Raw genomic sequence first — 21,645 nt, 5'->3', positions numbered from 1 at the left:
TTGTTGATTATTTCTTCACGAATTCGCAGTTGTCGCTTTGGCTATAATATAGGGTAAAGTAAATCGGCAACAGCTAATTTGCACTACGACGAGGTGCGCGCACGCTGCAGAACATAGTCGAACACTAAAGTTTATGGGACATGGAGATCGTAAAAAAAAAGCGTGGACATGGAGATCGTAAAAAAAAAAAACACGATTGTTTGGCACTCGACTTAAGCATGCAGCCACGAATTGGAATGTATTTGCACTTCCCTGCGCTACCTCAACGCCTGGCCGCACCTCCTGCAGGCGAGGAAATCCAGCTTTTTTGTGATTTTGATGTTCGGAAAAATTTTGTGGTCTACAGTACGTCCTATAGGCAACAAAGCTTACGGGATGCGAGTTCTCGGATTAAAAAAAAAGTAGCGCCGCCTCTCAAACCAGTTGCATGGTAATATTACGGCTGGAAGTACACGCCCTGTCATACATTCCTACATCTGAGGTGATATGTTTGTGTGGCAATGCCTATATAATCCCCCCCACCACCCTCGTATTCTGTTACCTCCTGATTCAGACAGTATACGTACAGTCCTGTTTCAGAACATCCCAAACGTCAAAGGAACTTGAGCGCGGCGAGAAGCCGCACAAGTGCCGAAAGTTTGGTTAGATGCCTGCATTAGAAAGTAGCTCTAGCACTATCAAAATTCTAAATGCATGTCGCAGGAGTTTTGTGCGTAATTTGAAAATGTAGCTTTAAATGCACGCACCTAAGACTGACGTTGAATTTGGCACAGGATATTGACTTGACTGTCCGGACTGCTTCAATCCACTTCTCGGTCGTGCAGCTTACCCGAAAACTTGGATTGATCAAAAAATTTGAGCCTCCCGAGTCACGGGGCCAAATCTAGGGTAATCTAGTTTTCTCTTCATAGACATACAGCATTAAGATGGCTTTCATATTGCACTAGAATTGCAGAGGACACAACTGTAATGACATAAAAGACAGTTTAAAAACAATTTCTGTTGTTCCTTTATTGTTTCAAGTTATCTATACAAAAGTCAGTAGCCGTTCTGTTCTAGTTCAGAAGAGAGGACTGCACACTCGTCCCACCCTTTTTCTGAACAAAGTCACACTACCAGTAAATGATGGGCACAAATTTTTGAAATTCTCACGAAAACACTCGGGCTTAGATAGGACGTATTTTTATCACTCTGCAGTACGCCCTACCATAGATTATGGATGTATAGTGTCTGGATGCATAGTTCAGCGAGACCATCGTACCTTAAACGACGGGATACACTACGTAACTTAGGTTTGCGTCTTTCCACTGGCGCATATAGGACATCACCCCATAAATAGCCCTTATGTAGAAACTTACGAACCATCACTTGCAGAGGGAAGAACGATGTTCATACAATCACGTGTTCATACAACCGAAACATCCGTCCACTACCTAACACAGCTATGACCAAATAGTCATTAAATGCCTATCTAGAATGCTGTTTAACAACAAACCGTAAAGCACCAGGCCGATACTTTTTCGGTTTGAAGAGATGTGCTAAAACATCGGAGTACTAGACACATTACCTGCAATTGGTATCACGAGATCCGGTACCTCTATGGTACACTTTCCCAGCAATCTGTGATTTCACTCTTACACAATTCTGTAAAAAACAAACTCCACAACAACATATCACAAGAATTTCTTACACTCAAGCAAAAGTACAGCTTCACAGATTCCACAACAGACGGTTCAAAAACAGATGCTTACGTTTGAAGTGCAGCGCTACAAGGGAATTGGAATAAAATAGTAAGACTTCCACAGTGCACACCAACCATGTTCACCGCCGCCATCTGTGTAGCCGTAGAAAAACTAGGAAATGAGAACCTCAAAACAGTGTTATTTACACAGGCTCGCTAAGTGTGCTTAAAGCCCTTAACTCTAGAAAAATCACTCCGCTGCTTGGCGATGTCATACACAACATAATAACCGCCATAACTCAAGGACAGAACATAAAGCCGTGCTGGGTACCAAGTCATGTGGCCATAAAAGGCAGTGAAAGAGCAGATTTCTACGCTGTTCAAGCTTGTGGCAAGCAAATTAAAAATGTAAACATGCCCTATAAAAATTGCTTGAACTTAGTACACTGTAAAGCAAGGAAAAAATGGCAGTCCGCCTGGAACAACGAAACAAATAACATCATCTCATCAGCCTTACTACACCCACTGCAGGGCAAAAGCCTCTCCCATGTCTCTCCAATTAACCCTGTCCTTTGCCAGCTGCATCCACCCTTTGCCTGCAAACTTCTTGATCTCATCAGCCCACCTAACCTTCTGCCGGCCCCTGCTACGCTTACTTTCGCTTGGAATCCACGCCGTTACTCTTAAGGACCAGCGGTTATCTTGCCTTCGCATTACATTAGTTATTTCAGTGGTAGAAATAAATAACCACACTAAATAAAACCAGTTTTAGGTCAATGGAAGTTGTGTGCACCAGAAACGTTTCAAGGAAACAATTATCTGCTGTCTCCATATAGGCCACACACAAATTACAACTTCTTGCAAACAAAACAAGACAAACCTGTTTGCAAAGAATGCGGAGATGAACTTACGGTTAACCATCTCTTATTCTCTCACGTGAAACTGGAAAAACCAAGAAGTACTTTGTTGAATTTTGTGACAAATATATTCCTTTTTATCCTACACTGCTTTTGGAATAATGGATATAATGGAAACGTACACATGTCTTGCATTTTTAGCTTTTGAAGAGAAGCAGGATTTCTCAAAAAACTGAATTTTTTACCCTCTGGTCTGTTTGAATTTTAATAGACCTCAGCAAAGGGTAATTTTCACATTTCTATAAAATTCAGCAAACAATTCCGATACCTTGTGGCTGGCATATGATAGCCTTAGTTGCTTATGGGCCTTAAAACAACAACCGCAATTTAATTTCATGCTCGAAATTGGAAAAGCAAAGGAAAAAGTGATTTTTTTTCCATTTTTTAATCATTGCATCCTTTTTCACCCAGCACTGCTCTTGGGTGTTAATGCAATTGTAGATATGTCTTGTGTCTTGGTTTTCTTTAAAAAATGTAAATCGTGACCCAGTGTTCTGTCTGAAACACCACAGCCATTTCTCATTCCCGAGAAAAATGCTGAGGTTCTTATATGGTTGGTTGGGAGCCTCGAGATCCTTGCCCGGGCAAGGATGGCCGCTGATGTTACCAGACACATTTAAAAGCTTTTAATAATTACGTACCCATTTATAAATTCTTTTCGTTTATCAAGAGGTAGTTACTTTTTAAGCACTCTGCACCAGAGACGATTTTTCACCACATTTCTATAAAATTATTCAGAACATTTCTCCTGTACCACGAGCTTGGCACGTGATGGACTTAGTTGCCGATGCGCCATAAAAGCAGACACAATGCACAACCCATCCTGCTTTTTCTGTCCCGCTCCTGTCTGCGAGGCGGATACAAAACATTCGCCTTAGACTTGCCCCTCTTTGCATGCTAACCGGCAGAAAGAGCGTCCACCAGATGTCTTAGAAGAATGGGTTTTTGGGCCGCACCACCAGATGTTACTGGACTTTCTTTGAGAGTCCAGTGTGTACATATATTTGTAAATAATACTGTATGCCAGCAGGCACACTGCCGCAATAAAAAAAGAAAAGCATGCCATGGAAAGCTTATGGAATGCGACTTTGGTGAAGGAACTTTATTTACAGGCTGGACGCATTGGTTTATATTTAATAATTCACTGTGCAAATAGCCCACTTAACATCAGGCCGTATTCAAGACAGCATGCAAAAGCGAGCGTCAAGTCGTTTTTGTAGCGATAGCTAAATTACGGTAGCATTTTGAGCCTTCAGTGTGGCACCGACACCCCATGGCGCCTATGCTGTCACGTGGTGCGGAGCTGCTGCCGGTGGCACGGTGCCGTGGCTGATCACGTGGTTGGTCACGTGACCAGCCATGTGGTGCGCAGCAGCTGTTGCTGCCAGTGGTGCGGGGCGCCGGTTAAACCGAGCTGCCACAGCTGTGCGCATGCACCGTGTCAAGTGGGACGAAGATGAAGAAGGAATGCCCAGCAAAACGGAGCGGCGAAAGACTGACTTAGCAATTCAACAGCGCAAGGTCCACTCGGCCAGGTGTAGCTATCGTGTCACTCTGGGCTTAACCAAAGCTAAACCGCCACCATTTTTTTTGTGGCGCTGTCGGAGCTCTGCCTGTCTATGAGGCTGTTTCATCTAGTGAAAATCAACATTTCTTTCTTGGCGCAACCGAAGCATTCTTTCGGATATGTAAAAATATACATTGGCTTTAGACTGGAGCGGAAGGGCAGTGAAGGTGCCGATGAAATTCTGTGCATGTAGTTCTCAGCTTTCGTCCTAGGCATTCTGTCGTCACCCTTAGCGCAGGCGGACGAAGGACCTCAATTGATTGTGGCTTTAGTTTTCCGTCATGCTGAGTACGGAGGTTGTACAATGTACGAGGCACACACTGCACACTGCCATACAAACAACTTTGATCATTCAGGCAGGGAGAAAGCATCCGTCACTTACCTTGATAACTCCATACGTGAGCATAGGCTATCCTGTAAAACCTAACGTGAAGAAAGGAATACAGACTGCAGCAAAACTGAAAACATGATCAATCCACGTTTTCTTTTTCGTGTTTAAGGGCCATCAATAATGTTTCGTCTCTACTGCTGTGGGTTATACGAAGAAAAAGCTGTACGAATAGCTCATACAGTTGAAGTTGAGTCAGGTCATGGGAGTTAGATCCATGTTATGCTGATCAAAGAGCATGTGCTTTTCTTTATTTGTTCACTTCTTATTGATACTGTTAGTTACAGGGACGTTACAGGGTAGGTTGAAAACGCAAGCGCAATATATACAGCAGGAAGTGCTCATAACCACAACCATAAACAGTAGTAAAAACTAGAATAAATAGCTCAAATGCCGAACTTGTTGCAACTGAGTTGCGTTGTGAAAGGTCTTTAGCAAGAGCACAGCGTGACCACAATGGTCACCGAATGCAAAACAACAGCGGGCAATCCGATGAAAACAATGCGATAACAGCAGCGTGAGGCACGCTTTCTAAACAAGTACGAAATAACAATACAGTGAACATTGAAAATGGTGGAAAATGAATTTTCCTGCCAATCCCTGCCCGTCTCCTATTTTTGGCGCATGCAGAACTACACCTTTTAATAAAACAATGAAAACAGTATCAAGCACCACTTCTTAATGGGAACAAACCAACAACAGGACAAGGGCGAACACATTGTGAATATATTTATATGTTGACACGAAGCAAAATAACTACTGCATGGACAGTTTTAAATGAGGACCATGATGGAAAAATAGACACCAAACGTACTGTTACACAGCTCTAGTGAAAGACGAGGTGGATGCAACGAATATTAACACGGCGAAATAAGGCGGCAAGAAATCTACACATGCTCTTAATGGCATGCATCGTTATGCGTAGAACTGTTCTTTCTGCAAAATGAGCCAAAGTAACGGTCAAGCGCGTTTTCATCGTCACCTGCAGGACTTTTAACGACAGGGTCCGAGTAACAAGCGCAACATTGCCGAAGCGGTCAGTCGATCCACTCCCTGCTGCAACTGAATACCCTCTCAGCGCTGCGTCTGCTGTGATTAGCATTGAATCCATAAACTTCGTAGTGACGCCTCTGTTGCATTTAGCTCAACGCAGTAAATGACACTGCGGAAAACTACTGCAACCTGGTATAATGCAATCAAGATGCCAATAAAGTGGGCTTCCGTGCAGACAGCGCCACGAAGGACTGCAACCAAGATGACTCTTGGCTTCTTCCCGTAAACAGGCACATGCGCAGTAGCCTTTGTGAAATCGGTCTATTCTTCGCTAACTACTGCTTAGGATGACTGCCTTGGCTTTCCTTTTCTTGTTTTACACTACTTTCACGTCAGCTCTACGACTGGCATACTCTCTTCCTCGCTTTTACATGGCTTCAACTGCACTGAGTCCCTCACTCATCGCTGTACTGTGGTTGGTCATTCCCAGCAAAGCCGTTGCATGTGCGCACGTGTCTTCTCATATGGGCCACGTCCCAGCACACTCTCCCGCAGTGCGGGCAGTGCAGCTGGTACTGGCAGCCGTGCACCACCCTCTCATGTCTCACTTCACCACCGAGTCGCGTGAACCTCTTGCCGCACTGTGAGCAGGCGTGGGGCCTCTCCTCCGTGTGAGTCACAAGGTGCCTGTTGAGGTCTCCCCTCTGGGTGAACCCCTTTCCGCAGCGGGGACACAGGTGGCCTCTCCCCAGAGTGCATCAGCTGGTGGCGGGTGAGACTTGCTTGCTGAGTGAAGCACTTTTGGCAGACGTGACACATGAAGGGATGCTCGCCCGTGTGGGTCCTCTCGTGTGTGACGGCATTAGCTCTGGATGGAAGCGAACGAAACAAGGAGGGAAGAGCATGTCAGCCTTATTATTTCATGACGCAGATGTGATACACTAAAAAGCCCAATGCATGCTACCACACGTGGCCGCGAATCCACCTCCTAGTGTCACTAGTTCGTCCAGGAGGAGAGCCGAAAGAAAAAGCGTATTTTTTCAATGATTCAACTGCATCCTGTTGAAACACTTTCCCCTTGTAGCACCGAGCTATTGCCCCCACCTCTTCCTGCCCTTCTTGAATATAGATATTGGAACAGCATTGTTTTTGTCGCAGGTGTATCTACATATTAACAAAAAAAAAACAAGGTGTCTTACTTTTCATTGCTCGAAAAGGGGCAGTGGGTGCAGCGGTACCTTCCCTCTGGCCTCTGCGGGTGCTTGCCCCACCTGTGCTTCTCCAAGCCGTCTTGCGCAGAAAACAGCTCGCCGCATGCGTCGCAGGAGAAAAGCGGTTTCGGTTTTGCTTCGTGATTTCCATTTCCTGAGGGTATAAAAACGGACAATTTGTGGAGAGCTCGGGAACGAATTAGCAGAAGGTTCAGAATTAATCTTCAGTCATCACAAATTCACATCTATACACACGTGTTCAGAAGAGTTACTACCGCTTTGTTATCGTCACCTTGTGCAGTTGCTTGTGCAGAGTACCACGGGCGCAGCTCTGTACTGGCAAGGACAACTGCATGCACGCTGGCCGTTCTTCCGAAGGTGACAAAAGAGCGGGGGAAATAGACGTTTATGTCAGTGTCGGCGCCAAGAGGGAGGCGAGGGTTTACGGCCACCATCCCAAAGACCTGGCAGACCTAACCAAATGTTTTCCCAGCGTTTCCTTGAGACGCTGACGAGGAGAAAGCTTTCCAATACTGAGGGCGTGGCTAAGTGCTCTCGCTGGCAGGCGAGTATTCGAAGCTCTCAAAAGTTCATTTTGTTATTTTGCTTCTCTCGTTTATTTTGTCTTCACGAGGAGTAATAGCACAAACGCATCATGTATGCTTTAAATTTGACCCTCCCTCCAATCTCTCATTATTTTTCCTTCTTTAAGCTGCCCAACCACGAATATTCTGGCGCCATTCGTGGTCCATATATAGAGGGCGTATCACTGCCAGCAATGCTTTCAAACCAGCTTTTTGAGTTAGAAAGGCACTTTTTCAGCATGGCATTGTCAGCGGTGTAGTGTATGAGAATACATCTAAAGGCCAACCGACATGGAGCGAACTATGGCAGGGCGAAGCTCGCGCGGCCAGGACTAGCGCGATGCAAAACCGGCGTGCCGTCACCGTGCTGAGCCACATGCGGCGAAACATATGTGGAGATAGCTCAGGAGATGCCATGGGGGAAGCAAGGAAAACTCAGGAGAGGCTCTCGCTGTCCGCCAAAAAAGAGTGCAAGAAATCATGCTCTTTCGCAGGTACTACTGGGAGCCACTTAAACCAGCCTGATTCAAGAGCTGGAATGGCAATAATTGACAAATCAGCAGTTGTACTGTCATTTTTTTTTTCATTCCTCGCGTGACCTAAACACAGCCATCGTTGGGCTGATTAAACTGAAACAGCATCAAGAAGAAATTCAATTATAAACTATGTAGCAGCCTTAGGCGATTAACACGGCGTTGTCTATGCATATCAACCTCTAACACATGATTTGAAGGAAGAAAGCACGCAAGCAAAAATTTGGTGTTTATACTCCTTTAATACGTGCTAAATACAAAGCTGGTGAACTAAACAGATTAGTTAACTGTTTAATTGTTACTGTTAAGCTTCTGATTTATTGAGAGCCGTGTAGCCCAACATAGGTGATATCCATAATAGTCCTTAGATTTTCGAAAATCTCTTGTCAACGTTAATCAGCTCACCCAACCCATTTGCGGTTGTTCATCGTTGGCATGAAATGACGAGACCCTCACCTTCCGCGGGCGGCCGCGACCTGAGCGAACGCTGTGCCGTACCAAACGAGGAGCTCCTCTCCGGCGCCCACGGCCTTGGGCGTCCAGTAGTATACGTTGCCGGAACGCCTGATGGCCACCAGGCACTCCTCCCGCGGACTGGCCGCGCAGTTCACGTAGCGCATCCAGTTGGATCTGTCCCCCAGGAATATCTTGCCGTCTTTGCGGATCGCCTTGGTGTTCTGTCCTCAGCTTCAGCCTAGGGACACCGTGAAACAATCTCAGTGAAGCTTTTTTCTTTTCGCCTCTCCATCACAAGCCTGCTGAAAGCTACGATGAAGTAAAGGGGTCGTATATTTACTACATTTTATTTCAGCAATTTCTTTTAGTCCTTTGTCATGGCTTCCCACTGACCGGTGGACGACCCCAAAGAGAGACAACCAAAAGAAATCAGAACGAAACAAAGATCACGAAATGTGGCTCGAGTCGCTTGTATCCTCCAGCCGATGATGGTATTACCTGCTTTGCAGGGGGGTTCCTTTCTGAAAGGTCATGCTCCTGAGCACCACGTTCCATTTCTCGAGTGGCAAGAAATTGACCAGTCTTGCGAACATATTTCTATGAAGTACGCATTGAGAGTCATTGTGCACCAACAAAAGCTATGAATAATGCTGAAAGATTGAAGAATCCCAGGAACATTCCGAAAGAATGTATTAAGGGTGGTTTTGGTCAATCTTAGCCTAACGCCAAAGCATAGGAGACAGCAACAATGTCTACACTGATGACTTGTGAAGCTGAATTCAACCAAGGCATGGCACATACCACGCCTTTAAACACAACTGTTTGCTGTGCTTTTTCAGTAAGCCAGATATTTCGCTAAGACAAAGACTTTGAACCTACTACCCTCCGTAATTGAAAGATCTTGCCAAGAGAGCTTCGGGTCGAGCATTTCGATCATACATCTGGCGATATGTAGGTTTATCCTGGAAGGTATAAAGAGTTAGCCTACTCACTGAAAAGTTCCTTCACGTCATATGTGATGCCAGTATAGCCATTGAGCAAAAATATATTCTTTGATAACCATCAAACAGCTGTCACAAGGTGCAAAGACAAGTTCTCTAACCACTGCCTCAATAGTTCTAAAGAAGACCTGTGTCTGAAGCGCCTGCCAGTTGTAGCCGTTGCCCTCTCCGTTGTTCTCCACCTTGACGCCCTCATGTGGACCAAAGTAGACCTTCCTGGGCAGTGGTTTCAGCGTGAACACACCGTGCTGGGCCCCTTTAATGGTAGAGCGGCTGATGGACAGGGCCCACGGGGAGGGTTTTGTTGGCATGAAGCGGGTCACAACCTCCACCTGCGAAAAACGTGCCAGTTTGAGGCTCCCTGCAATGCCACTGGCTAACGTTTTTTATGCACTGGAAATGCACAGATTACACTTTTCATATTCTCTGGAGCTGAAGTTCCAGACTCGACAATTCTCTTCATTTGCGTTCGCTTGAATGTGGTAGTCTTTGAAACGGGCTGAAAGAATGAAAAGGCGTGCATGTGGTGTATACCAGTGAGGTCAAAAGGAAAGGCGCAGTTAACAGTCTCGCTCAAGCTTGGTGGGAAAGGAACCACGCCAGTCAGGGCAAAAATGAAACAGGCAGTAAAAAGAGGGAGAGGGAATTTCCATAGTCGAGAGGTCCATTAAGGTGAAGGCGCGCATTTAAGCACCTCTGTCTCCGCAGGGCAAGTTCGCTGTGGTAGTGTTCATCGGCTCCCTTTACGCCGGCCGCAAACAGGTAGACGTGAACGCGGTTTGAAGACAGCGTTTTATGATTGCCTTCAAAAGTTTACGTGCATGGCACTCACCTCCACATCCTTGACGTGGGTCAATGGTCCGTGTTCGGGGCAGTCACCGGGGTAGTCGATTCCGCAGTCATCGCAAACTACAGAGTATCCAGGTCGTGGTTTCAGAAAATGATGCGAGGATGCTGACATTTTGTATGCAATGCTCGCTGACTGAAGGGCGCTCAAACTGTGCCTGAAATATGCACGCCTGGGTGACCATGGCTCATTATTCCATGATAAAAATGAAACCTTCAAGGATGCCTTCTCTGCGCTAGACATTAGCATTGTAAGAAGTTGTCCAAATGGCCGGTCCCTAGTGTGAAGCATGTAAGTAGCCAAGAGTGCCAGAGATTCTAGACAATTTGCACTGCATTTCCTATGTTCATCACTTACTAGTTCTGCTTAAAGACCCACTTACAACGAAGTCCGCATTTCCCGTCATCGTTTTGCAAGCCAGGAACCGGTTTTCAAAGACAACTCGCACAGGTATTCCTCGTCTGAGTTTTCCTCGCATTCCATGTACTTGATCTCTTTTCGCTGCCGTCTCAGGCAGCAGTACCCGCTGTAAGACGTCTCGGGCGAGGCTGCATTTGATCACAAGATAGTTGCTCTAAGCATGGCTCGTGGCATAGAATCGAATAGAGTGGCTTTAACGGAACATTACGATTCCGTGCTAAAGAAACAAACAATTAAGCTACAGCATAACCAAGTGTCTTCTATAACGTTCTATTAAAGAAAACAAAACAGCAATCCTCATCATCGTAAAACATCGCACCGTTTGTTATCCCTAGCTATTAACGTCTGAGAACTTAAGCCCATTCATTTGCCCAAAGCTCTGCCGATTCTTAGCTGGATTAGCAAGCCATCTTTATTACTTTTGCTTTATTAGCATATGTCTGCTAACGGACTCTGTTCCAGCGAAACTCTGCAGAAGATTAGCTGAAAACTGTGGTATTGCTTCTGTTATTGAACGTCAGCTGGAAATGCCCAGTTCCAACTAGAACTACATATGTTTGTAGCTAGATTATTTAACCGGAAATCATGTCCAGCTGGAACATTTCTTGCTTTCAGCTGGACAATTTACACTTCCAATTGTCTCCAGCCGTAAAATTTTCAGCCCCCGTAGCTACAGCTCGAGTCTCGTCCACGTACGGAGAGAAAATGTCACCCCAGCTGGAAATTCAGCTAGAAAATTTCTTTTCCAGCGTGAATACTCCTGAGGAAAGTTTGCTTAGTCTTCATTTTCTTTTCGGACTACCTTACTGTGCACAAGTCCTTATAGGTTCACTCGTAGGTAACAGTCAAAGAGCGCAGGCATACATGGTCATGCACCTCAACACTTAATACATCTTTAGTTCCAAAAGAACCCTCAATAATTCGTCGTGTATGCTTCCTGTTTAGACCTAGCTTTTAATGTACTGCTGCCCAGCTCTTTATAGCGATGGGTCTGTCACATGCTTTCTGGTCTCACTGAGTACACCTCTCTTGATATCGCTTTTACGAACATGCGAGGTGCACAGGGAATAACTAAATAACGGGGCTTCCCCCAGGAACCTCCGCACTCACAGGAGGGCTGGCCGGATGACCCCTGGTCTTCGGCGTCCTCCGCGTAGCTGACTTCCTTGACGGCATGCTTTGGGTAGCGTCTGTCACCAGCTTCAACTGCACAGAGTCAAATAAGTCAAATAATGTGGGATACGTTAGGTCCCACACGGCATGCGTGTATACGTGTTCTTCGCAAAGGCCGGGAATGGATCGCGCTTTATTTATTTTTTTGTTCGTGTAAAGCAAAGTTACTCCAAAAGTGTTCCTTATGACTTCTTCAGTTGAGCGTTGAGAAAAGCTGCACATATGTAAGCTTGTGTAATCATTCATTCACCACAGTACATAGGCTTTAAATTACCACATAGAATGATAACGGAAACCAAAAAGAGGACAGTGCGATTCAGAGGGCGGCAGAGGTAAGCAAAGTAACCTTGTGAAATCCACTAACCTTCTGAGCGAGCTAATGAAAAGACAGTCATTAAATCTTAGGTCGTGAGCTAGGTAATCTGCAGGATTTCTTAGTGAACTTACATCCGCCACGGCTGAGAGTATTTTCCTGAAAAGACTTCCAATTTCGAACGTACTGTTTTTAGGAAGTTTTGAAAGTGGTCGCTGAAACACCCGCCATTGTAGCAAATAAACAGATGAAATGCACATATATATTCTCTAGCAATCCTACCTTGCAAGGGTGAAGAAATTGGTAACTTACGTGTCTTTAAACGTCAATTATCCTCTGAAGGTCCTCTCTTCTCTCGTTCGGCATGATGTCCTTTGACGGGAGGAGCCCCCAGCTGACGGCACCACGCAGTGGGCTTATGTATCTGGCTTGAGCTCGCGTTCTTTGTCCGATGAGCCTGATAATGACGTGCACAAATGAATCGCAATAAGAAACAGCAAGAAATACTTTTTCTGCGGTGCAATATGTGAAGCGGGAGACAAAGATGACGCTTAAAAAGTAAACAAACACTTTGTCTAAATTATAGGAATAGTATATCCGGTGGATTCGTCCGAGAGGCTGGATTGAGCTCAGAAAGCATCAGAATGTGCGGTTGGCGGCCTAAGACCTTGCACTAATTGAAAAAAATAGGATTTCTGAGTTAGAACAGCCCTTTTTTCGGCATAGCATGGTCAGCGGTGGAGTATATCAGAATATAAGCTAAGGTGTGATAACTAGCAGACTGGTTAACTAATACTGAATAGTTTGTTTCTAACCATTACTGTTAGGCTCCTTAATTATTTAGAGGCATGTAGCCCACGGCAAGTAATAGCCATACCAGTTATAATTTCGGAAACGCATTCACCTCGGCGCTGTGGCCCAATAAATTTTGCCTATTTCGACGAGTTACGTGCACTGGAGAGGTTGCTTTGCCTGCCAGCTTCTCGAAAGCACACATATATTGGCATGATATCGGCCAAATTTGTTGGGCTTTGCCTACAAGCCTGCGACAGCACCAGGGGCGACAGCACCAGGGGCGACAGCACCAGGGGCCAAGGCGTTTTCGAAATTCCAAAAACTGATATGAATACAACTTACCATGGGCTACATGCCTTTGTGATTGAAGAGCCTTATGGTAGCAGTTATTAAGTATATATTCAATATTAGATACCTAGCTTGTTAGTTAGCACGCTTTAACTGTATTCTGATGTACTTCACCACTGACAATGTTATGCCGAAAAAAGCGCTGCTCTAACTCAATAAGCCTATTTTTAAAACTGTGTAAAGTCGAAGGCACATGGTAACTAGCGCTGAAGACAAGGACAGAAGAGAGACGTACGCACAACATGAACACTGAATCGAAGCCAGGAACTCCGGATCAGTAGCCGAGCGCCCTAACCACTGAGCCACCGCTGCGGGTAACTACATGCTTCCAAAAACTCAGAATTAAAGGTAAAATTTACTTCAAAAGGTACTTTTTGCATTGCTAGAGCTAAATCTGGTAATAGTGTCGGGCACTTCAGTCAGGCGTCACTGCGCGCAGGCAAGGCACATCACCCGTGTCTATGCGGAGTTTCACATTTACTTAAAATGCAGCGGCAGCTTTCTTGTAGGCTGCGTTAGCTGTTAGGAATCTAAAGGCACGTGATGAGGTTGCCTGTTGAGTGACGGACGAATTCTTATCTTTAGAGCACCAGTCAATACTGTACTGCAACGTTTATACAGTCCTGCACAGCACCCCTACAGTACTGCACATTATTACAGTATATCCGTGCATTCAACACACACCGCTTCTTCTCCACTGGTCTCAAGGTTTGAGACATTCTTACTGCACCTTAAAGAGTCCACCTAATGTTGGAGGTGAATGAAAAAAAACTATTGGCACAAAAGTATTGGCTCAATATGATCGGTCTTGCTCTATATATGGTGGTAAAACGACCAAAAAATGAGCAAATTGATCAGTAATTGACAACTTAAATTTACAGAGAAAGTGAGGCTAAACTCGATAGGGGCGACGTACATGCTGTGCTCAGACGTCGTCCCCTTGCTGGCAGGTGGCCTACTATTGCCTGCAGCGACGACACTAGATTTCATGAAGACTGAGTGCAATTCAAACATTTTTATTGGAAGGAACTTCAAGCGCACTGAATTTTTTTCATGCCATTAGGGAATAGTACTGTGCTAAAAGGCTTTTACTGTGTCAGTACTGTGGGGTTAACATAATTTTAACGTCCCGTAATTTGCTTAAGAATACTTCCCGCCAGAGGAGTATTCGAGGCTAAACTCACTTCAGCTTCCCAAAACAAAGACAGAAGGATGAGGTGTTACCAGCGTGTATTGGGCCAGTGTTGGTCCAATATAGGTTACAAGCAGAGCGTCGAATAAGGGACCGCCTGCGTAGAACTGAACCCGTGTCCTTGATTTTCTTGCCATAGTTGCCGGTCTGCATTGGTGAAACGAATCAGTGGAGGTGAGTATCATTAAAAACATGGATGGATATATTTTCTTTTCTTTTTTCTGGAAGAATGGGGACTGCGGGGGGAATTTCAGGCGAAGGTTCAAGTTCAAATATACCGATGATGTTTCAGTAAGTATGCAATGAAAACCATAAAAAGAAAGTGTAACAAGCTCTAAAAAGTATGCATGTGAAAATACCTAAAGCCAACAACAACACGGTCGTGAAACATGCTCCGAGAAAAGTTCTTGAGCTTTGATTGCTCCCTAATAAATTGCTCTCGCTAGACATAAAAGAGAAAAAAGAACGCTGCATTATGATGCAGCTCTCAAAAAGTATGGATATCCGTAGCACGCCTCTCATTTAATATTTTACCGCAGAGGTGAACAAGATTTAACTTTTTCTGTCACACGCTGTACCGCAAATGACGTGTCTTTAAGCAGTCGTAAATGCAGTTTCGTTTTGTGCCGAAGTTTTGCGGTAATATTCGAGTACAGTAAACTGAAAAATGGTTTATGGTGGTTTAACGTCCCAAGGAGACTCAGGCTATGAGGAGCGCCGTAGTGGAGGGCTCTGGAAATTTCAACCGCCTGGGGTTCTTCAGCGTGCATCGGCACCGTACAGTACACGGGCCTTTAGAATTTAGCCTCCATCGAAATCCAACCACCGTAGCCGGGATCGAACCGGCGTCTTTTGGGGTCAGCAGCCGAGCGCCATAACCACTGAGCCACCACGACGGTATAACCCGAAAAAATTTATGGGCCCACTGTAACGACAGTGATACAATAAGCACCATCGGAAATCGAAGCAACGTTTCCACGGGTTTCCATTAATTATCAATTTTGCCAATAATTTACGCATGACGTATTTAAGACAAGTACAGGTCTGGCGTCTAACCGCGCCGGCAGTCTCCGAATTCAGTTTCTTTTATAGTAACTTGTACTGACGCAAAAAGGGACCGTATAGTTTGCATTATACATTCACAAAACATTTGTAACAGTGGCAGCATTTTTTTGCTGGAACAGTTTCCTTGGAGGATTGGCAATTTTCACAGAAAAAAAGGCCGCTCTTAAAAACGTGAACATTCAGTCAAGGGGGCAATGAACGAAGGCATGGTTTTACTCTGTCCAATGGCCGTCTATTTGTATTATTTGTCTGTACTTGTGTGTGTGTGTGTGTGTGTGTGTGTGTGTGTGTGTGTGTGTGTGTGTGTGTGTGTGTGTGTGTGTGTGTGTGTGTGTGTGTGTGTGTGTGTGTGTGTGTGTGTGTGTGTGTGTGTGTGTGTGTGTGTGTGTGTGTGTGTGTGTGTGTGTGTGTGTGTGTGTGTGTGTGTGTGTGTGTGTGTGTGTGTGTGTGTGTGTGTGTGTGTGTGTGTGTGTGTGTGTGTGTGTGTGTGTGTGTGTGTGTGTGTGTGTGTGTGTGTGTGTGTGTGTGTGTGTGTGTGTGTGTGTGTGTGTGTGTGTGTGTGTGTGTGTGTGTGTGTGTGTGTGTGTGTGTGTGTGTGTGTGTGTGTGTGTGTGTGTGTGTGTGTGTGTGTGTGTGTGTGTGTGTGTGTGTGTGTGTGTGTGTGTGTGTGTGTGTGTGTGTGTGTGTGTGTGTGTGTGTGCGCGCGCGCGCGCGTGCGCGCGCGTGCCAATTATTAATGCGAATTTAGGTAGCGTCTTGCAGAAACCACCGAGTGTCTCCGTAATGGAATTCTAAGGTTGATAGAGAGGGCCGTGCCGTCATCAGCATCACCAAATTTGAAAGTCTAAACAATGTCTGAGTAGCTTCAATTGGATTATCATATATGGAACTGCACTGACTATACCCAATCATCCACCTTAATACACCCACTAATCCCAACTAATTCACAAATCCGCATTTTTCACTCAATAATCTCCACTACAATGCACTTCAATCCACCCACAAATACAGCTAAAAACATTTTCCAGGGTGGGCCTATAACTGGGGGGGGGGGGGGGGGGTCGTTTGGAATACTTGGAGGTAACGTCTATATGCTATTGCAAGGTTTTTTTAGCCTGCAATTAATAGAGCTGAATTATGAATTAGAGCTAAACTATGTGCGGCATATGTAGCAGCATACCATGGGTTCGGATCCATAAATTTTCTTACTAAAACTTAGGGGGAAAGCTGGCGCCCCGTTCCTGGGAGTTAGCATGCAGCTTCGTCGAGACCACCTCAGCCACCATGGGCGTTCTAAGGTTCATGGAACGTAGAGCTACCGACTGCAGAACCACTACTTTTGGCCAAAAAATAATGCAAACATAAACGTTGTTCGATATTCAAAAATGCCCTAATATTCAATATCCTGCATATAAATTGCAACAATTGAGCAGGAAGGCATGTAAATGTAAAGTTTGTCCAAAATAAGATACGGCTTGCTCTCAAGTAATCGCACACCCCAGAAACAAAATATTGTGTGCATAACAGGCAGACTTTCAGGAATTAATGTTTTTATACTGCTTGAACAACTTAAGAACATTTAATGGGATTTTGGAAAACAGAATTTTTTTATTGGTGTCGTGTGCCATTACGTTCACGCTACTACGGCTTTTCCATACTACGTTCGCGACAGTCGTCTGTGCGCGGGGCGCACAATGGGACATCTTAATAATGCCACTCCCCAGGTATCATAAACTGAGACATAAGACGTATGGAGAGCAATAGGAAACTGTGTTATGTCGTGAAACATTCATTAGATGGTGGGCAGACCAGAACAAAAATATAAAAATACCTCTGACTGCTTTGTCCATGGCACAGCGACCTAAACCAGTTTAAATTAAATAATGCGGCACAAGCAGATCGTGAACTTTCGCGCCTCCTTGCACAGACTGCGTGGCATATATTGATTGTTCGCTCATCCCACAATAGTTTCTATAAGCAGCAAAGTTATTGACCAATATGCTGCAATTCAAAGAGAGACCAGTTAAGCGAAACGCGTGCAAGGAAATGCGTCGACATTGTTTTGACTCAAATGTTAAATGCATCTTCTGCTTTGCATGCACATATGGCAGCTTCGACTCTGAGAAGAAGTAATGGTGCTTCTGGTACAGCTACAGTGCAGTGTAAATAAATAATACGTTCAAAAATTATTTTCCTGCCTGGATTTGATTCACCGTGCTTGTGTAGTCTCCTCACCTTCGAAGGCGAGAGTACATGAGCACGGTGAATAAATTAGCAACAGCGAAAGCAGATTCTGTGTACTAACTTGATAAAGTGAATCAAGCCACACCAATGCATGCGAACAAGATAAGAGGAGTACTGTGACAATATTGGGCCATAATGACTTACAGTTCTGCTATCATCGAAAACAAGCATAGCTAGGAACTCGAGCTTGGGGAGTGGGATAGTGGAGGGATTAGGTGTGTATAAAGACAGAGAGGCTGAGGGGCACGTGGAGCGAGTAGGAGGGAATGTGGTTCCTGAGTTCTAATCCAGGACACATTGGAAAAATGGGCTGAATGTACAGCCGGTACAGGACAGCCCAGCTGGTACAGGTCAATATATGACAGTGGGCGGTGGGACGTCCTGTAGCAGGTAAGTCAATATGACACCCGCAAAAGCAGAGGGGCCTCGAGGCCCACTTCCGGTGGTGTATGCGGCAGTTGGCTGGCCACCTCATCTGCTGCAGTGACCGCAGCTCTCGAAGATATCATAGAGTCGCTGCAGCCAATCCAGGAAGCACAATCCACCACTCACTGCCACCAACTTGGCCCAGGTAGCAGCAGAGAAGGAGATGTGAGTGACGAAACGCATGTAGAGGTGGTCATAGCTTTCAGGGGTCGGACGGAAGCACTGGTGAATGGTACACACTCAGAGGCGCGAGGACGCAACACGGTGGAAAGAGAAGAAAAAGACCACCGAAGAACCACTACACAGCGAAGAGGTCTGCACGCTCGATGGTGGCCAGCACCACGCCGGGAGAGATCGAACAGCGACAAAGAGCTGAAAGGAAGAGAGTGCGTGATATCCACCGTGCAGCGAGGAAACAGCACGAAGGAACCATTGCAACCTTGCTTTAGTATATATAGGCAGCGACGCGGATAGGGCTGCAGGCACGCAAAGGTCTGTGCGAAGACTGCTGCAGAACGAGTACAGAGCGACGATGGGAGGTCCACAGGGTACTCACGCGTAGCGGTAGCGCGGAGAGCAGGGCGAGCCCACGAGGGCACAAGCAATGGCCGCCGCGCAGCGGAGAAACAGGATGAGGGATTCGCTGCTGGGGAAACGTGGCAGAGTTGTGGTAAGGGTTACGTGCGAATACAGGTTCCCCCAAAGTTAGCACGATTATGAGGAACCTTCACATCATATAAATCAGGCTGAACTACGAAGAGAGCGTGTGACGTTCCAGGCGTGCACCGTGGAGGCCGCAAAGATGGCGGGGCCACCGCCGCCTGCCAGCGTCGAGACAGGCAACTGCGTGTACTCTTGAGAAAAACACCGAGCCCAAACAGCCCGTCAGAATTAGATAGGCCTTTCTGCTGGAACGCGTGTCGTCTGCTATCTATATTAAAGAGGGCAGTAATATAACCCGTCTTCAATCCCGTGCACCACAAGCCCGAAAAGCCCGCCAAAATGGAATGTTTTGCCGCCAAAACTTTTGTGGTCTATAAGGCGCCTTAAATAGGGCTGACATAGAACCAGCCGTCTGCCTGGTATCCAAACCGAGGCCAAAATCCCGCCAAAATAAGATTCCTTTCCCGCTAAAACTTCAATCGCCTTTAAGATATATTTGAGAGGGCAGAGATAGGCCCCGTCTTCTAAGGGCCTCTTTTAAGCGTATTGTTAGGACAGACTGAATCCTGACGGTAAAAGATCTTTTGAAAGCGTTTGCTTTGGTCGAAAATCTCTTTTATCCGTTTTATCTCTATAATAAACGTCTCGAAGATCTTGAGTGCTCCTGGGTCGTTGTTTGACAAAAAGTCTGGCTTTCCGCACCAGGTGGCAGGGGCAGGGACACTTTATTTTTCGTTCTTTTTATGGCCCCACAAAATTTTTTGTCTTCACCAGGTAGCTCACTGGCCCATGATGCTTTGAGCGTCCATGATGGCTAAAGTGCGGTGCCGCCAGCTTTCCCTCCAGTTAACAGTAAGAAACTCCATGTTCGGATGGTTGTCTTTTTCCTTTATATTTTACCTGCTGCAGAGCCTCAGTGGCTATGTGGCACTCGGCTGCTGAGCTCAATTAAGGATCGACGTGGGATCGAATCCCGACCGAAGCGGCCTCATTTTGAAGGAGGCAAAATGTAATTTTCCCATGTTCTGTACGTGATAAGTCACCGTACATTAAAAAAAAAACCTGTGGCCAGGCAGTTAGTCTAAATTTATCCCGAGCCCTCCACTACGGCGCCTCTCTTAGCCAACATATGTAGCAACATCTGACATACGTATAAAATAACATTTGCATAAGGAAAGAAATAGCTCGCAGCACTCGGATCACATCAGCTCGACTCTGCTCAATCTGGAAAGCTACCTGTTTTCTGAGCTGAACAAAATATTGCTTCAATATGGTTTCCAATTTCTACGCTAAGTCGTCGATAACTCTTTCTCCGATATCGCTGTGAGGTGAAACTGACTCAGAGGCGTGCACACTGCCCATAAACAACTGAAGAAGGAAAGAAGCCGAAGTCGTAAAATTATAAGAATTAGCTCAGCACTTCATACTTTACAGAGTGTGGCAGTTCTTTGCTTATACTTACGGGAGCTGGACTTTGTTGGACGTTTAGCAGGAGCCAGTTTTGGTTTCGTAAATTAAGGAAGCAGTGGCCTCAGTGGTGTAATTATGCAGGTAAGAGTCATAACTTTTTTCCTCAATTCTTTTTCTGTTTGCATCTCCTTCTACGTTAGCAATCATGTTAGCAATCTGTCTTGGTGGGCGACTGAGCCGTTGAATCTGGGCCCGAAATTTTTATAATACCCACAGTTACTGCATTTTTGTTGAAAACAGCATCATTCTGGTAGCCATAAAATACATTAATAGCAGAAAAATTTTAAAGACTGATTTTCAAAGAAGCTGCTCCGAAGGAAGGCAGTCAAAAAGAGTTCACTCACCCAGCTTCAGCATCAGCTCGTACTTCTCGCTGATGTTCGTCCGAGAAATAGTGACCAATTTCTGGAAAGTCATCTTCGCTCGCTGTCTCAATCATCGCATGAAAGTCTCAGCAAAGATCTCTCTCAACTTCTGTGCTTTAACCGCCACTTGGAACGGCTATCTCTGCTTGAGTGCTTAGCGGTTTACGCAATAAGAATACAGTTAGGAACGAAAAAATCAGTTTATGGTTACATACTATCACGCAACTGGTGATACCTTTCTAAAGGTTTTGCGATGAATATTACTTTACACTCGTCCAGTAATTATATACAAACAAGTGATTAGTGCAAGGGGGGTTTGTGCACAAATAGGTCAGAGGAAAGAGTTCAGGGCGGGCGACACAAAACGGCGAGCATGACAGCGGGCAGCGCCAACGGCCAATCAAACAAGCGATCTCGTGCAGCGCGGCGGCGCTTCATCTTTCATCGGCGCCTCGTCTTCATCAGCGCTTGGTCAATGATCTGCCTATGCAGCATCAGGCACAGCCGTCATGGTTCGCTACAACTGCCCCGGGAACGAAGAGGAGCCACCCTGGCGACCTACGGCGAGGACAAGAGGAGCAGGTCGTAGTAGGTCTTCAGGCGGCTGACGTGGACGGTTTCTCGGCCGCGATGGCGCAAGTCCAAAGAGGGGTTGAGCGGCTCCACGATGTAATTCACAGGCGACATTTGCTGGACGATGTGATAAGGGCCGTGGTATTCTGTACGGAATTTTGACGACAATCCTGGTGGTGTGCCTGGAACCCAGAGCCAAACTAGGGATCCTATCGGAAAAACGTGTTGCCTGTTATTGTTATCGTGACGATGCTTTTGGCGGCCTTGGAATGCCAAGGTAAAAGAGCGCGCCAACTGGCGGCACTCCTCCGCATGCTTTGCAACTTCGGAGAGGGGTGTCCAATCGGAGGCGTCGGGAGTATATGGCAAGATGGTATCCATCGTGGACGACGGCTCACGCCCATACAGCAGAAAGGGGCA

General features: G+C 45.7%; 1 protein-coding gene across 1 annotated transcript; it reads right to left on the bottom strand.

The window, feature by feature from the left end:
• Window positions 1-5,267: 5,267 nt before the first annotated feature.
• Window positions 5,268-20,704, bottom strand: LOC144134266 (histone-lysine N-methyltransferase PRDM9-like). The gene is made up of 7 exons (XM_077667217.1): window positions 20,632-20,704; window positions 11,709-11,804; window positions 10,164-10,240; window positions 9,460-9,663; window positions 8,331-8,568; window positions 6,746-6,911; window positions 5,268-6,414 (listed from the first exon to the last, which is right to left on the bottom strand). The coding sequence occupies exons 1-5, from the start codon at window positions 20,702-20,704 to the stop codon at window positions 8,482-8,484; spliced, it is 537 nt and encodes a 178-aa protein (XP_077523343.1). The 3' UTR covers window positions 5,268-6,414; window positions 6,746-6,911; window positions 8,331-8,481.
• Between the last annotated feature and the right edge of the window lie 941 nt (window positions 20,705-21,645).

Source organism: Amblyomma americanum, chromosome 5, assembly GCF_052857255.1.
Source record: "Amblyomma americanum isolate KBUSLIRL-KWMA chromosome 5, ASM5285725v1, whole genome shotgun sequence".
Lineage (NCBI taxonomy): Eukaryota > Metazoa > Arthropoda > Arachnida > Ixodida > Ixodidae > Amblyomma > Amblyomma americanum.
Note: the sequence above shows the minus strand (reverse complement) of the source record. Positions and strands in the feature narration are given on the sequence as shown.